This window comes from Bufo bufo, chromosome 8 (assembly GCF_905171765.1).
Source record: "Bufo bufo chromosome 8, aBufBuf1.1, whole genome shotgun sequence".
NCBI classification, from domain to species: domain Eukaryota; kingdom Metazoa; phylum Chordata; class Amphibia; order Anura; family Bufonidae; genus Bufo; species Bufo bufo.
The window spans coordinates 14,442,220-14,459,912 of record NC_053396.1 but is presented as its reverse complement, the minus strand read 5'-3'; the positions used below and the strand labels follow the sequence as shown (position 1 = coordinate 14,459,912).

The window sequence follows — 17,693 nt, the reverse complement described above, 5'->3', positions numbered from 1 at the left end:
AAAAAAAATAAATAAATGGTACGAGTCTCCTCGGACGCAACGAATCTGTATGAACCCCCCCTCACGTATAGTCCCGATATGGACATTTGCATTTGAAGCTTTAGACTAAATCTTACAGGTGTTATCCAGGATTAGAAAAGAAGGCACCATACAGCACCACAAGTTCTTACATACTGCAGCATTTCTCCCTTTAAGTGAATGGGGCTTAGCTGCAATTTTAGACACAGCCCATGGACTGGGGTGGCGTTATTCCTATAATAAAGCAGACACAGATTTTCATAAAATCCTGAAAACCCCTACCTACTATTAAGATCCATTTTCGTGTAGTGTCAAATAAAGAGAATTATTGGACAGTAAGTTTTACTGTGTGCCAATGTAAAATTTTCAATGACTGTGCATTGGAGGCAGTCTACAGTGAACACTTTAATAAATGACTCCTGACATTTAATCTCCAATATCTGGAGCGATACCAGTCCACAATTAAGCAGACATGTGGTACATAAACACCCAGGATGAAGAGCACAGAAAGCAGCGCCAACTCTCATTATATTATAAGCTGTAATATTAGGCGCTTGCAGTGTATTACAATACAGGCCTACACAACCCAATGTCACTGTACTGTGATGTGTGCACTCACACTGACGCTATGTTTCCTATAACCACTTTATTTAATTTTTTTAAGTATACTGTCATCAGTTTCATGTAAAGAAGGGACATCAGCAATAAAAGGACAGTTTTGTTACAGTTGTATTTATGTGTGTTAGGCTACTTTTACACTTGTGTTTACATTTTCCGGTATTGAGATCCGTCATAGGGTTTCAATACCGGAGAAAAACGCTTCCATTTGTCATCAGCATTTCACTTTTTTAACCCTTCCCATAGCTCCCTAGCATGCTTACATTTAATAAAAACGTTACCTCTGGCATCAATCCTGGACTTATAGAACCATTAAAAACGATCTTTATAACTTATGCAAATGAGGGCTCGCAAGTGCCCAGGGCGGCGTTACTCTCGTAGGTGCCCTGCTTGCTCAGCCTTTTCATTGCGTCCCCCCGCCCCTTCCTACCCTCCGCCCGCCCATCCTTTCCCTCTGACCGGCTTTCTACTTACTTGTTATTCCGCCGAGATCCCGCGCCTGCGCAGTCAGTCCGTCGGCCGGCGCATGCGTACTGCGATGCCCATTCCTTGTATGAAAAGGCTGAGCAAGCAGGGCACCTAAGAGAGTAACGCCGCCCCTGGGCACTTGCGAGCTCTCATTTGCATAAGTTATAAAGATCGTTTTTGATGGTTCTATAAGTCCAGGATTGATGCCAGAGGTAACGTTTTTTATTAAATGTAAGCATGCTAGGGAGCTATGGGAAGGGTTAAAAAAGTGAAATGCTGATGACAGACTCCCTTTAACAGAAGCTCCAGAATGCATTCCGTTCTTTTTGGTTGCGTTCCCATACCGGAGAGCAAACCGCAGCAAGCTGCAGTTTTTTTTCCGTCATGGGATGTGGAACAGGCAAAAAAGCAAGTGTGAAAGTAGCCTTGGGGCCCATTCACACGACCACATATTTAAGTCCGCATCCATTCCGCCAAACGCGGACCCATTCTTTTCAATGAGGCCGCAAAAGCTGCAGACAGCACACCTTCCATTCTGTGGACTCGCAAAAAAGATAGAACATGTCCTATTCTTGGCCGTAATTGCGGACAAGAATAGGCATTTCTATTAAGGGGCTGGTCGTTGCTTTCAGCAAAATGCAGAACGCACACAACCGGTACCCGTGTTTTGCGGATCCACAATTTGTAGACAGCAAAAATAGACACGGTCGTCTGAATGAGCCCTTAAACGGTACACTAATATACTGCAAACCTGGAAGCAATTCCCCCTGCAGCGCCACCACAGGGGGGAATAAAACATTACACTGTTTTCCTTCAAATCCATGGGCTTTCTGTACAATGCATGGACGTATGGGATCCTCTACAGCTGCTCTGTCTAGTAGGAGAGTCCTCTACCAACTCAGAATCCCCTAAAGCCGCAATCACAAATGAGCAAGCTGCAATTGTTTTGAGCCAAGGCCATAGGGAGATTCAATAGGAAAAATCTCAGCTGCAATCATATAGAAAGGTTTTACGGGTCACAAAATGCATTAAGCAGGGCTGACAGATGATGGATTAATAAGCATTCTGGACTATCGGACACTACACTGATTTGAAGTATACAAGTAAACAACTTATTTTTACACCATCTCTTTGTATTACTCCATTCTCAAAAAGCAGTGTAAATCACTCGTTTGCTTGGAAACGTCAGAGCTCACACACATTTCTGCTAATGGTTTCCTTATCAGATGACAGTAGTGAGGCCGAGATGACGAGGAGGATGAAGACGGGCCGGACCCTGGCTCAGCGGAGTGGAGGAATATACGGGGATAAGATCAGCCGAGTTACCGCTCTGTACATACTTCTGTTTACTTCCTGGACAAAGCTCAAAAAGCCTTCCCTGTGATATGTGTTAAAGTAAATTTGCACGTTCTTAGCGGACTAATTCCTATGGAAACTTTCTCGTTTTCTTGGCCTGTGGTTTCTCTAATGGTGTGCGTGTGGGTTTGAGCCCCACAGGTCAGCTCGGGATAACAGGCTACGGTTCCAGGCGTCTTTAAACCAAGCGCTGCATCAAATATGACGGGTCATGTATATCCTCATCGGCACGGAGGGTAAAAGCAGGTACCCCGCCGTTACAATCTGATTAGACGATTGGCCTGGTGGTATGACGCGGTAGCACACGTGTAATTGAGATTAAAAGCAAAAAAAATGTATTAAGGCATCTTTAAAAACATCACAGTGAACATCCAAGAATCTCACTATTAAGTGTTATTATCCATCGCAGAAGTTGGAGGACCTTAAAATATATTTCATTTTAATCTCAATTGGACGTACGCTGGAGACTACAGACCATATAGCGACGAGCCGACGTGGACTGTTTCCTGCACCGTCTGAAAATACAGTGAGCGGAGTGATATTTTATCTGTTTTCATAGGGGCAACAATCACCGACCCTGGGAGATCAATCGCCCCATGACAAACCGTCACTTAGCTTTTTTTTAATGCATCATTAGGGGTAATAAAAATTAAATATATATATGTATATAAATGTCTTTATATATGGGCAGAAAGGTGTCAAAAATAAAAGAAGCGATATGCACCTCTCCGATCCCCACTAGGTGACTGATGGACTCTTCTTCCGTACCCGCTTAGTCAATCGTGGCATGAGGAGGGTCACTGGCAGACACCTTCAGCTGCCAAGCACACATGCAACAGGTCACCCAGTTTCATAGGTACAAAACTGCTGACAGATGCCCTTTAAATATGCTGATCTTTGGCACCAAAGTGTCGAGGCAGTACCAGAAAGTGGAGACCAGCGGGGAAACGGGTAAGAAGCAAAATGGCGGCCTCTGGGGATTGATGAATCTTTTATTTTTTACACCATTCTGCCCATTATCCCCTCTGACAACCCTTTTAGGACCCTCACTGAGAACAAGGGGCTGAATAACCCAGTCGCAGGGAGGAAAGTGAGCGCCGTCCCTCTCCAGAGAAATGAATGGGGGCATCTCAGATGTGTTCACTTGGCGGTTTCTAATGGTAGCTTTCATCTCTATAGGGAATGATAGTACACAGAACCAACGACTCTTCAGTAAATATAAGCCTTGAGTCTTCATCCTCTATCAATTTACTAAGCATTTGGTCCATACTTTCCAGTTCCATTTTCTACTGGGAGAAAGCGAATATAATATGGCTGCTAGATCATCGCTGCCACCCTGCTTTCCACGTCTCCTGAAAAGCAAAGCCGCTGCCTTAAGCAATGATAACCCCCTGCCATATTGACGGGACTGGTAATGGCTGTTCTTGGTTAGGGCTTCTATGTCCTGCCGATTTCCCGACCTGCACATGGTCTTGCAGAAATTTGGCAGAAATTTCCACGCGGATTTCTACGAGTTTTCATATCAGATACAAACCAAAAGCTGCGCGTGGTACTTGCCGCTTTTAGGTGTGGCTTTGAAGCAGGTTTTCCACAGATCTCATCTTTGCATTGAAATGAGTGAAATCCGCACACAAAAAAAACAAAAGAATTCACATGCTGCAAGCTTTCAAAATCTGCACAGCAAATCAATTTCTGCATGGAAAAAATACAAAGTGGACATGAGATTTTATCTAATCTCATACATTTGCGTTACGCTCCGATTCTTCCGAAGTGTGTAGGTAGGCCTTAAGACGCTGGTGGGAGGGAGATACGCTCTTCATCTGAATAGGAAAACAGAAATCCCGGAGTCTTCTCCAGCAACACGGGCTAAAAAATGACATCCTGAGATGAGAGTCTTTGACTCCCTGCCCAGAAGCGAGGAATACGTTCCCATTTAACAGCTTGTATATACTGACAGAAAGATATTATGATTGCAGACAGACCCCAGTCTTCGGCTCTAAAACTTTCCTCTGAGCTGGCCAACATTTAGGACCATTTCACCGGTAAATACATACAAAGCTGTGAAAGTGTCTATGTCGTATTAAGTGACTTTTCTGATTGCTGCAAGTTAGCAATATTTGCAAAGTTGAGGTGCTGATGGCGTGCCAAACCCCAAATGCCCATCATCCTCGGCAACTTCAACGCTTAGGTTTATCCACTTGACGTGAGAGAAGGGGGTGATGTAATAAGGCCTGGGAGCAATAAAGAACAGCATGCACACACAAACACACCTACAAAACACAGCATTTGTAAAGGTCGGAATGGATGTACTGGAGCCATTTAACTCCGGGGGTCTTTAAACCAGAACTGGACGTTCTCCATTGCAGTTTGTTTCTATAACCTGGAGTACACAACATTTATTGGGTGTCTCAGGGACAAGCATCTTGACTTTTTTTTAGCAAAGCTTTGATGGAGGTTGGGGGAATGGATGGAGGGCAATGGAAGGATGGAGATAAAATTTAAAGGGCATCTGTCAGCAGTTTTGTCCCTATGACACTGGCTGACCTGTTACATGTGCGCTCGGCAGCTGAAGGCATCTGTGTTGGTCTTAATATATGCAAATGAACTTCTAGGTGCAACGGGGGCGTTACCATTACACCGAGAGGCTCTGCTCTCTCTGCAACTGCCGCACCCTCTGCACTTTTGGAGAAGCCATGGCCAGGCGAGCGTGATTACATTTACTCTGCCTGGTCCTGTCAATCAAAGTGCAGAGGGCGCAGCAGTTGCAGAGAGTGTAGAGCCATTAGGTGTAACGGTAACTCCCCCGTTGCTCCTAGATGCTCATTTGCATATATTAAAACTTCATTTTTCTGAGCAATGCAGGCACATCAGCTGAATAAGCTTAAAGGGGTTCTCCATTCACGTGGTTAATAAGGCAAGAGGGGACCAGGTGGCCGGGAAACAGTAGAACGAGCTGACGCTCCGCTGTTTCCATTGCCTCCATGGACTACAATCAGAGCTACGGGCTACTCCGACGCTTCCCAGCAAGCTAGTGGTCGGCGCTAAGTCCTATCTTACCTTAGTAACCACGAGATAAGATAACGCCTTTAAGTTTTCATGCAAACGAGCCTATTGTTTATCCATGTGCTTCAAGTATTTTTTGCGGATAGCACACTGACCCATCCTTTTCTACGGGCTCATACTCCTATTCAAATTATATTTTTTTATTGTGGATCCACTCGGCCGTTCTGCAAATTGTATAACATGTCCTATTCCGGTCCGTATTATGAATGAGCATAGTTATTTCGACATGGTTAATGCACATGGAAGGTATCCAAATTTTGCAGATTTGCTGTATGCTGATCAAAATACGGACACGGCTGTGTGCATGGCAGCTAAACGGCTATTCCCATCTGGGAGATTTGTGAGCAATAGTTGCGGGTCTCGACGCCTCGGTGAGTGGAGAGGTGGCCATGCATGCACTGCTCTTTTCATTCACTACTATGGGAGTTCTGAAGATAGCGGAGATGGGGCCCCAGCGTTGGATATATGTCATGTCCAGTTGGAATAACCCTTTAAGCACCTCAACCTCCCATTACGAAGCAAGTTAAAAGGAAGAGAAGACTCTTGTCCGGCATGATAAACCCAGTAGTAAGTAGGCCAACAGACTCTTCTCAGCTGTCATACGTTCAATCATTCTTTAGAGAGATCTCATTTGTACATCAGCTCGTAGTTAGGTGCAATTCCTTTACATAAGGACGCACTGAGACACAGATTAACAGACACATCACAGGGATGGAGAAGCTACAAGTCGAGTCAAATCGCACATGGCTAATGCACATTCGAGCTGCCGAGTCCAGTATTTCAGGAGACAGCGTATAATTGACTGCTACAAGAGAAGGCTTTTAAATCATACGTCTGCCGCTGTCATCCAGCCGCAAACTGAAGGGGAATGCAATATTTTCCAAAGCTTTCAGTGCAATATGAAAGACAGATGGCCCAGAGTAGAGGCGCATGGGGTGGAAAGGGATCTGTGTAATCTTTCTTTGTCTTTACATCACAGATAAAAAACTCCAAAGACAAGATATTCCACAAATGCAAAGCTCCCTTGAAAACAGACGTCAGACGCTGATTAATCAAACAGATTAATTGTCGTCTTTTTCTGTAAAAAATATTTCAGAACTTTGGAAACAAATGTGGCTTCAGAAACCACAGGGCCGGACACAAAACAGCTGTAGCCGAGTCCTAAAGCCCAGCTATTCCCCAAAACTTCCCGTAGACATGCATGCTTGGTTCAGCCCAGTGTGCATGAGTTTTCAATGGGGAAAGGTGAATAAGCCACTGCCAGACTGCACTGGTGTACTGGGTGCGCTGAAATCCTTCTGCCAACCCCTGACTTTTCATATACATTACATGGTCGGCCGGTCCAGTCGTGTTTGGGGAAGACACATTACGTGGACATTCATGGAAGCTCGTTCAAGGGAAGGGTGGAGGAGCCGATTATATTACCTAAACCGATTTCAGGTCTCACTTTTCAGATGCCTTTTGTCATGGTAGGATTATTGTATGATCCCTAAACAAGGGATCTAATGTTGCCTGCAATGCTCCAAATAGTAAAATTCAGTCTAGGTGTAAAAATAGGAGAAGACATGACTTATATTTGAGTCTTCCTCTTCTGACCCCAAATGACAGGAGATCCCTTTTATTAACAAAAACCTAAAATACAAGTGAGCCAATAGGATTGTGATGTTTTCAAACAAACATTGACGTATGTATCCTCATAGTAAGGCATGGACGCAATGAAGATACTCTAGTGCGGGAAAAGCAAAGCAAAGTGTCTAGATACATGACGCCCCCTCTGCAGCCATCCAGCTTTCATATCAAATATTGCAACCTAGGTATATCCAAGATTTAAAAGGGTATTCCCATCTCACACAATGGGGGCATATCTCGTGAACGCAGCCTGAAAACAAAGCCGGCAGCGGCGGGTCTGGCCACCACCAAGCATTTATATTGGCGCGCTCGGCTACTTTTCGAAATCCCCACAGAAATGAAAGGGAGCGCACCGCACTTGCATGGTCACCACTTCTATTCAATTTTATGGGGCTGACGGAAATAGTCGAGCGAGTGCTTGGTTATTTTCGGCAGTCCCATAGAAATGAATGGAGGGTGGCTGCGCATGGGCGGTGCGCGCTCCTTCACTTTGCTATTTCCCTCAGCCCCAATGGAAGTGAATGGAAGTGGAGGCCACGCAAGTGTGGTGTGCTCCCATTAATTTCTCTGGAGATTCCCAAAAATAGCCGAGCGCGCCGCTATGCTATTTTCGGCGGGCCAATAGGAATGCTTGGTGGTGGCCAGACAAACCGCTTCTGGCTTACTTTTTGGCTGAGTTTACAAGATATGCCCCCATTGTGTGAGATGGAATACCCCTTTAAATCTTGGATATACCTAGGTTGCAATATTTGGTATGAAAGCTGGATGGCTGCATTTTCAGCGGGCCAATAGAAAAGCTTGAGCTTGATGGTGGCCAGACCCGTCACTGCCGCCTGTGTTTTTACGAGATAGGTGCGGGTCCCAGAGGTGAGACCCACATCTATCAGACAATAGGGGTATATCCTAGCAATATGTTCCCAATGCCTGAGATGGGAAAACCCCTTTAATTATGTCTAATTAATCCCACTATATCACTTTTGAGAAACAAAAGCGTCACCCAGATTACTTGCTATGAACAACTCCTCCACTCTGACCTGGGCCCTGTTTTGGAAAATGTATTCTTAATGCGAGTCGACTTTGATTATAAATAAAATAAAATAAAATGCAAGTCTGAAATCACACAATAGTGATAGCATGTGACTTGAAGGCGCATCGATTCAAGCTGTGAGGAGCCATAAAATGGCATCTATAGAAGTCCATAGGTCCACACTGTACTCTCTGGAAGCTTCTGGTTTCATGCAAAGACTTATGGAGGTTTTTTCTCCATGCTCTATCACACACAGTATGACGATCTCCTATAAAAATTGCTTTAAGGGGAATCTAACTCCAAGTACTGAAGCACATGGACTGTGCATGGAGCCGAAGGGAATCCGTACATCACCGCACAGACTCCATGCACATCTCGCCAAGCCCACACATCTAGCTGCTTGAGTCACGATGTTGTGGTTAAGGCCCCATTCACATCACGTTTTGGTTTCTGGTTCGCATGTGCGTTGGGAAAGCTCACAAAATACATCCATTAGTCAGACGGAGACCAAAATAGTGCCCATTTGGCCTTCGTCTTGCTGGTATATATCAGTATATCACAAAAAAAAAAAGGTGTGGATGAACGCAGAAGACTACACTACAAAAACGTAGAAAGCAAAAGTGAATGAAACAAGAAATGTAAAAGAAAAAGGAAACGGCAATTATCATGGATGTGTGGGCCATAAAACCTCATACATTCTCCGGCCGTATAATTTACAACCCAATGTAATTTGCAGCCTCAACCACGAATCTGCTGATCTCACAGGATTTTGTGCATGAAAGTCTAAAGATCTTGGAAAATTAAGAAAAATCTATTACCCAAATCATCTTCTGTGATTTTCTGGAAACTTTTTATTCATCGTCCAGTGATACAAGATCTGCTATGAACTTTACTTTTTTTTTATACACTGCTCAAAAAAATAAAGGGAACACAAAAATAACACATCCTAGATATGAGTTAATTAAATATTCTTCTGAAATACTTCTGTTCTTTATATAGTTGGATGTGCTGACAACAAAATCACACAAAAATAAAAAAATGGAAATCAAATTTTTCAACCCATGGAGGTCTGGATTTGCAGTCACACTCAAAATTAAAGTGGAAAAACACACTACAGGCTGATCCAACTTTGATGTAATGTCCTTAAAACAAGTCAAAATGAGGCTCAGTAGTGTGTGTGGCCTCCACGTGCCTGTATGACCTCCCTCTAACGCCTGTGCATGCTCCTGATGAGGTGGCGGACGGTCTCCTGAGGGATCTCCTCCCAGACCTGGACTAAAGCATCTGCCAACTCCTGGACAGTCTGTGGTGCAACGTGACGTTGGTGGATAGAGCGAGACATGATGTCCCAGATGTGCTCAATTGGATTCAGGTCTGGGGAACGGGCGGGCCAGTCCATAGCATCAATGCCTTCGTCTTGCAGAAACTGCTGACACACTCCAGCCACATGAGGTCTAGCATTGTCTTGCATTAGGAGGAACCCAGGGCCAACCGCACCAGCATATGGTCTCACAAGGGGTCTGAGGATCTCATCTCGGTACCTAATGGCAGTCAGGCTACCTCTGGCGAGCACATGGAGGGCTGTGCGGCCCTCCAAAGAAATGCCACCCCACACCATTACTGACCCAATGCCAAACCGGTCATGCTGGAGGATGTTGCAGGCAGCAGAACGTTCTCCACGGCGTCTCAAGACTCTGTCACCTCTGTCACATGTGCTCCGCGTGAACCTGCTTTCATCTGTGAAGAGCACAGGGCGCCAGTGGCGAATTTGCCAATCTTGGTGTTCTCTGGCAAATGCCAAACGTCCTGCACGGTGTTGGGCTGTAAGCACAACCCCCACCTGTGGACGTCTGGCCCTCATATCACCCTCATGGAGTCTATTTCTGACCGTTTGAGCAGACACATGCACATTTGTGGCCTGCTGGAGGTCCTTTTGTAGGGCTCTGGCAGTGCTCCTCCTGTTCCTCCTTGCACAAAGGCGGAGGTAGCGGTCCTGCTGCTGGGTTGTTGCCCTCCTACAGCCTCCTCCATGTCTCCTGATGTACTGGCCTGTCTTCTGGTAGCGCCTCCATGCTCTGGACACTACGCTGACAGACACAGCAAACCTTCTTGCCACAGCTCGCATTGATGTGCCATCCTGGATAAGCTGCACTACCTGAGCCACTTGTGTGGGTTGTAGACTCCGTCTCATGCTACCACTAGAGTGAAAGCACCGCCAGCATTCAAAAGTGACCAAAAACTCAGCCAGGAAGCATAGGAACTGAGAAGTGGTCTGTCGTCACCACCTGCAGAACCACTCCTTTATTGGGGGTGTCTTGCTAATTGCCTATAATTTCCACCTGTTGTCTATCCCATTGCACAACAGCATGTGAAATTGATTGTCACTCAGTGTTGCTTCCTAAGTGGACAGTTTGATTTCACAGAAGTGTGATTGACATGGAGTTACATTGTGTTGTTTAAGTGTTCCCTTTATTTTTTTGAGCAGTGTATTTAAAACAGCACGACAGATACACTTTATGGCTGGGTTTACACCTTCTGGTTTTGGCTTCAAAAACTGCACCAAAAAAACCTGATAAGGATCATAAAGACAAAGTATTAAGGACACATGCTGGGGGTCATTATCGAACGCTTTTATGCCAGATTTAGGCGTAAAAAAAGTCGCAAGGCCCTTTATTACGACCTTTTAAACGGCCACGTTCGACACCTGGGAATGTAAAGGGAGTGGCGGGGGCCAGGCCGGGACTTTGGCCCGAAAATTTACCAACTTTTATGCCTGGAAACAGGCAGACAAGAGGAGTGAAAACTATTCCAGTCGGGTGCACAGACTGCCAGGCGCCTCGTCATAAGTAAGCTGAATCCTCCGGCAGCGCAGACTGGCCCCCGCTATCTCACCTCTGTTTTTTTTTATCCACTCCTTGATTTGGCTTCAAAAACTGCATCAGAAAAGATGAGCGTCAAAACCCAGAACGTTCACATTGAGTTGAAGCCAGTGGGGGAGATTTATCAAAACTGGAGTAACGGAAAACATAGCAACCAATCAGATTCCACCTTTCATTGTTCAGAGCTCCTTTGGAAAGTGAAAGGTGGAATCTGATTGGTTGCTATGGACGACAAAGCCAGTTTTCCTTGACACCAGTTTTGATAAATCTCCCCCAGTAAGTTCACACACAGCTGACAATGGGGAAGAAAAAAATCAGGAGCTCCATCTGCTTCAACATCAGCTCGTCTTCCAAGTTGATTTTGGAGGCGTCTTTGTGTATTACAAGCTGCTTTTGGAGCTGATTTCGAGGCTGTTTTTTCCTGATTCCCATTGATTGAATAGGATTTTCGGAGATGAATCGGCCTAAAGATAAATGACGGCGCTTGTTTTTCTGCCTGCTGGAAAGTATCAGGGCGGTTTAAAACTTAATGGGCACTGCGGCTCCATTCAGGGTGGGGGTCACAGCCTCTTTAATGAACAGGGTCCTTTTGTGAGCAGCATATTAGCACGGCCAGACCTTCGATCTCTGATTTACTATTTAAAACCTGCCTGCCTTGCATCACATTTACTGTTTTACACACTTTTGTAAGCATTTTAAGCTTCTTCTGACAAAAGGGCGTGGATCCGCATGGTAAAGGAGCGTGGCCTAAATGTGCCTACATGCGACAAAAATTCGCCTCAATTTTGGTGCATTTTTTAGAGTGAAACTACGACAACTTATTGGTGGATTCTGAAAACAGTGGGACCTTTCTCTGATCAATTCTTTACATGTTGCTGCAACTTACGGTTCATGCAGATGACCGCGGGGTCCGCATTTTTTGCGGATCGGATGCGGACCCATTCATTTCAATGGGGGTCACAAAAGATGCGGACAGCACACCGTATGCTGTCTGTACCCACGGCCCCGCAGAAAAATAGAACATGTCCTATTCTTGAATGTTTTGCAGGCAAGAATGGGCAATTCTAACAGGGGGCAGGATGTAACCTTCTGCAAAATGGGGAACATACACGGCCGGAATCCGTGTTTTGCAAATCCATAATTTGCGGACCGCAAAAATGGCTGTGGCTGTGTGCATGACCCTTACTCAGATGGTGGTCAGCCCGACAAAACAATCCAGTGGTTGCAAGGCAATGCCAAGCGGCGCAAGATAAGAAAAAACGTATTTGACTACATTTCAACATTTACTACTGACATGAAAAGAGGGGCTATGCCGATAATAGATTATGAAATTACTATTTATGCAATTGCCTTGTCTAAGCTTTAAACAATCGGAGCTTTACTTTGTGGCGTCAGGTGTACAATACTTTTGTGATAACGCTTACGGCAGGGTGTGGACAGAGACTTGGAACTTGCGGCACAAAACTGAAAATGCCAACAATAAAATGCACTCATTAGTTCCGTCGCCGGAATATAATGGGAAATAGCTTGTACCCAAATCACAATCACTGGAGAATGCACATTAGCCATACTCAGCGAGGTCCTCTGTATTAATAACAGCTTGCTTAATGCGAAAATCCAAAAGTTTACAGACGTAAGCTAACCGTGACCAAGAGGAATCAGTGATGTCATTGTATGCACACAAGGCTTGAGCATGTATTACCGGGTAATGCCTGTAAAGTGGACCTGTCGGGATGCACATGGCGCCCCGTCAAAGAGCAGCTGCGTGATGGAGCTGCTAAGAAGACCGGCGATGTTCTGCTGTGTAAGAATTTAGAGGGACATTTATCAAGCTATTTACTCCTCTATTTTAGGGCCCATTCGGACGGCCGTATGAACGGGTCCGCACCTGTTCCGCAATTTTGCAGAACAAATGCAGACTCATTCATTTGAATGAGGCAGCAAAAGATGCAGACAGCACAACGCGTGCTGTCCGCATTCGCGGTTCCGCTCCGCGGAAAGGATAGAGCATGTTCTATTTTTGTCTGCAATCGCGGACAAGAATAGGCATTTCCTATTATGGCAATTTGCGGCCGTCTGAATGAGGGAGGATGCGCCAATCTATGCCAAGGCCACAGCATAACTTTGGTGCATCCTCCGACTGTGCGAGGTAATCAAGAACCACAATGGAGAGGTCAGTTTTGATAAATGTCCCCCTTAGTTATGTAGCGAGTGCTAACCATGGGTCAGACACTTACCTAAATATGGGATGGACGGGACCATCTTTAAGCTTCGGATGTACTCTCTTGTGCGCTTGTAGTTATCCTCTTTAGTGAGCAGGTAGTCCAGCTTCTCAAAAGTGGTCTTGTCCTTCCGATTCAGCAGCTGAGAGAAAAAAAAACAGAAATAAAATGGAATTAGCCAAATCCAAGGAATTGTGAAACAGTAAGATTAGTATAGTAAGGGGGCCTTTACACCAACAGATCATGTGACAGATTTTCTGACCAATCATTGGTCGTTTACACACATACCAACTATTGGTTTGATTGGACAGAAACTGACCAGATAATCTGTTGGCGTAAATTCACGTTGAATTATAAATGTAAATAGCTTTCCCGTATAGAGCGAATCAAAGATTATATTACATAATGGACAATCCTTGACAATGGTTCAGTTTCTTGTACTAATACAACGAAGATTTTACATTTTCAATTTTCCTTTTTTTGATAAATATAAGACGATTCCACCCAGGTCTACGCTTACAGTTATAATTCAATCTGAAATCTCACATATCATCCATAACACAATTCCTGCTGTCCGTTTAAATGTTATCTTGCGGGAGAACCAGGCGATTCTGGATTTTGGGACGATTTCCACGTATTCTGGCTAAGTGTTTCAGGCCGTCCGTTGGGTGGCGAGTGAAGGGATCTTATTATATTCACACGCGAATCCTATAGTAACAACATGAAGCGAAATTATATTTTGTTTTCTACTTGAGTAAAAGCTTTTCCTGACAGCAATGACAGATTCTCCACAATTTCTACAACTATCAGCTACATTGACAAAGGCGGGGGAATGGCGAAGCTGTCAGAGACTTGGCTAATCCTCAAAGTTCGGTTTAAGAGAAACCCATCAACTGGCTCCGACATAAAGAGACGATTGCGGATCAGGCAGATTCTGCCACGCTCGTTAATCCTCTCATTTAGTCAGCAGTATCTGTCCAAACAAGTCTGAGACTTACTCTCCTGGAATGTATCTTACCGTCTTATAAAAGTTCTTACTAGTCAGACATGAGGTTTGTCAGTGAGGAGAAGATTTCCAATGTCAACTTATATATCTGACCTCTATGAAGAAGGAGCAAAAACATCAGACTGGTTGTTACAAGCATCACCAGTATTTAGATTAATTACATTTTTTGGAATGCATTCCCCTCAATGACCATTGTGGAAGCCTACAGTCTGCAATGTTGTTGTATGCCTAGGTTTACCGAACCAGCATCCCTCTGGCAGTTACAATGGAGATGCAGACACAAAACGATTTTTTATCAGCAGATTTGCACCTATGACACTGGCTGACCTGTTCCATGTGCGCTTGGCAGCTGAAGACATCTGTGTTGGTCCCATGTTCATATGTGCCCGCATTGCTGAGAAAAATGATGTTTTATTATATGCAAATGAGCCTCTAGGAGCAACGGGGGCGTTACCATTACACCTAGAGGCTCTGCTCTCTCTGTAACTACCACGCCCTCTGCATTTTGATTGGGTGAACGTGATCACGCCTGGCCCTGTCAATCAGAATTCAGAGGGCGCAGCAGTTACAGAGAGCAATGGTAACGCCCCCATTGCTCCTAGAGGCTCATTTGCATATAGTAAAACATCACTTTTCTCAGCAATGCGGGCACATAGGAACATGGGACCAACACAGATGCCTTCAGCTGCCAAGCGCACATGTAACAGGTCAGCCAGTGTCATAGGTGCAGATCTGCTGACAGATGCCCTTTAATTTTTAAGCATTTGTATATTTTTTTTATTTTAGATGCATTGGTGCAATTAAACTGGCTGCAAAGGGAAACATAGCTTTTGAAATGTTATGCAACCTTCTAATAAGCCATTACTTCCTCAAAAGACCATTTTAAGTGCATGATGGTTGGGGGTCACTTATTATTATATATACACCAATTTTTGGCGCATATCTGTCGCAGATTTGGTCGCAAAGGGGATTTGCGGCCGAATCTGTGACTTTTCCCCGCTCGCGCCAGGTCTAAAAAAAGGGGCCGCTGGCTGTCCCGTCTCATTAATCATTTTCTATGCCTGTTTTAGGCGTAGAAAATTATCTAAATCCACACCAGTAAGGGAGCTGGCCTAGATTTAGGCCGGCGGTGGATGGCGCCTCTACATAACTTAGGCGGATCATGCACCAGCGCATGGTCTTTATAAATGACCCCAATTATGTTTACCCACATAATGTTAAAAAAAAAAAAAAAATGATTCAGTTCACAAACAGCAAGCAGAGATTTAGACAAACTGTGAGGAACTGATAGGCTATATCAAAAAGATGCTTTTTATTTTTTTATGCTTTAATTCCATAACCCTGGACACACCCTTCAGGAATAATCCCACAATTAGACATTTTCCGGTAGCATCTGACCTTTGTGACACGTCCTACTTGCAGGATTGAAGAGGTTCTACAGGTCACTCCCCAAAATCCCAGATGTCACAGCATCAGGCATCGCAGGAGAACAGCTTGTTCCTGCAGAGCTTTTATGACACGTTAAGGAACACGTGCCGGAGAGTCCGAAGTGGAAAGTATTTTTGCTGATGTTTGTATCACTCCATAAGAGCTTGGCTCAGCCGCCCCATTTAAGATTACAAAATGTGTCCACGGGCTTAAAACAGTTCTTAGAAACGAGCAAAACTTGATGAAATTCATAAAAGATCTAAAATCACTGTGGCCAGAATAGCCCAGAGGAAACCTGACAGCTGTTAAGTCTTACATGGCAAATGGGAATATTATATTGGAAGGACAGAACGATGTTATATCAGTCGTGTTATTACCAGGAAGGCCGGAGAATTCCTGCTCCATAACTCAGAACATCTATAGAAAGAAAGATTTTTTTTTAGGTGTTAATTGTGGGCATGACGAAGGCTCTGAGCAAGGGGCTGTATGTCCTAGATTGAAAAATCTGATAGCGTACATTACTGGCTTTCTAATTGGGAAGTTTAAGCAGGGATGGCCAATCTGCGGCTCTGCAGCTGTTGCAAAACTACAACTCCCAGCATGCTCAGACTGCCTACAGCCATCAGCCTACAGTGGCGCATGGTGGGGACAGTAGTTTTACAACAGGTTGGTAATCCCTGCCCTAAAGAGACTAGCTGTGTATGGAGACTTATTAGCAATGCTCCATGGTGAAAAAAAAAATATGCAAAGAAGTATCTTCCAGGGAAAGATAACCATCTCGCTAGTGCCACCTTCTTCCCTAGGAGTCAAAGTCTAACTTTTTAACAAGCCTTGGAACATGACAAGAGCCATACAAGAGCTAGCACCGTAGCCAAGCTGTAGAAGTGGTGGACCTGGTGTCTACCTTTCCATTTGCCGCTTACATGTATTCATAGTGTACCAGTCGTTTCAAATATCTTTTCAGGATAAGCCGTCCTATCTGTACATGAGGAATAGCACTGGTCATTACGACTTGCATTCTGCATTCATCACCAGGCTCTCTCTTTAATTGTCAGTTTTCAGAGAGCTGGCGGCTGGAGACGGTCTGCTATGATGTCTCCCATACACAGCACGCATAAAGAGGAGAGCCGGTTCCTCAACCTCTTTATGTCACACCCACAGAAGCATTAGAAGAACTAAGCAGCATACGGTAGATGTAAATCCTGCACTGGGGTGAGATTAAAAAACAACAAAAACTTAGATGCTGCATCCTGTATGTCCAATTGCCTCTCTCTCTCTTCCTGTCCCCTCCCCTCTCCACAGATGCCCATGGGACGCAGCTATCCCTTAGTAAGCTGCTGACCTTTCAAGGCAGAAATAAGAGTGAATGATCAGTGCAGGAGGTTGGAGTCTGATAAGTAGGGAAAGAGGCATGTTCTGTAATAGAATATATTACAAAGTTTCTTCTCATCATTTGTCCTAGGAAACAAAACTGAAACATCAGGTACTCTGGACTTTGAAACATAAGGTTGGACATCACCCCTTCAGCATAAATGAGTGGAGCATCAGAGAATTTCATGCTCTGATTCCCCCTTGCCCTGCGCTCAATTGCACAGGGCACGGGCTGTTTTATTTACATTCTCACTGCTAGGCGTCTCCGGGATGACCGCTAGGTGGAAGCCTCCGCCTAGCATACCCACAGTGAGACCCGGTACATGACGAGATCTAAAGAAAAAGCCCTTGCCTTGCGCCTGCTCCATTGCTCCACTCATTCATGCTGAATGAGGGATGAAGTGGTTATGTCCAGGTTCAGCTCTGAACCCGGAAAACCCCTTTAAGTTTTATCCACATGATAGGGGAAAACTGTTAGAATGTCTGGGGTCCTGTTGATGGGAGCCACTACCGATCACGAGAAAGGAGAAACCACAACCCCCCTGAAATGAACAGAGTGGCCAGTCAGGCATTCGCATAGCTGCTCCATTTTGATAGCTAAGTAGGTA

General features: G+C 44.7%; 1 protein-coding gene across 8 annotated transcripts in view; it reads right to left on the bottom strand.

Annotated features, from left to right (window-relative positions):
* Positions 1-17,693, bottom strand: part of RALGPS1 (Ral GEF with PH domain and SH3 binding motif 1) — a 351,272-nt gene that overhangs the window by 189,877 nt on the left and 143,702 nt on the right. For all 8 annotated transcript variants that reach the window (XM_040442455.1, XM_040442457.1, XM_040442458.1 and 5 more), the window contains one exon: positions 13,296-13,422. In XM_040442455.1, the coding sequence (XP_040298389.1) occupies positions 13,296-13,422 (127 nt within the window). The remainder of the gene's footprint in view (positions 1-13,295; positions 13,423-17,693) is intronic.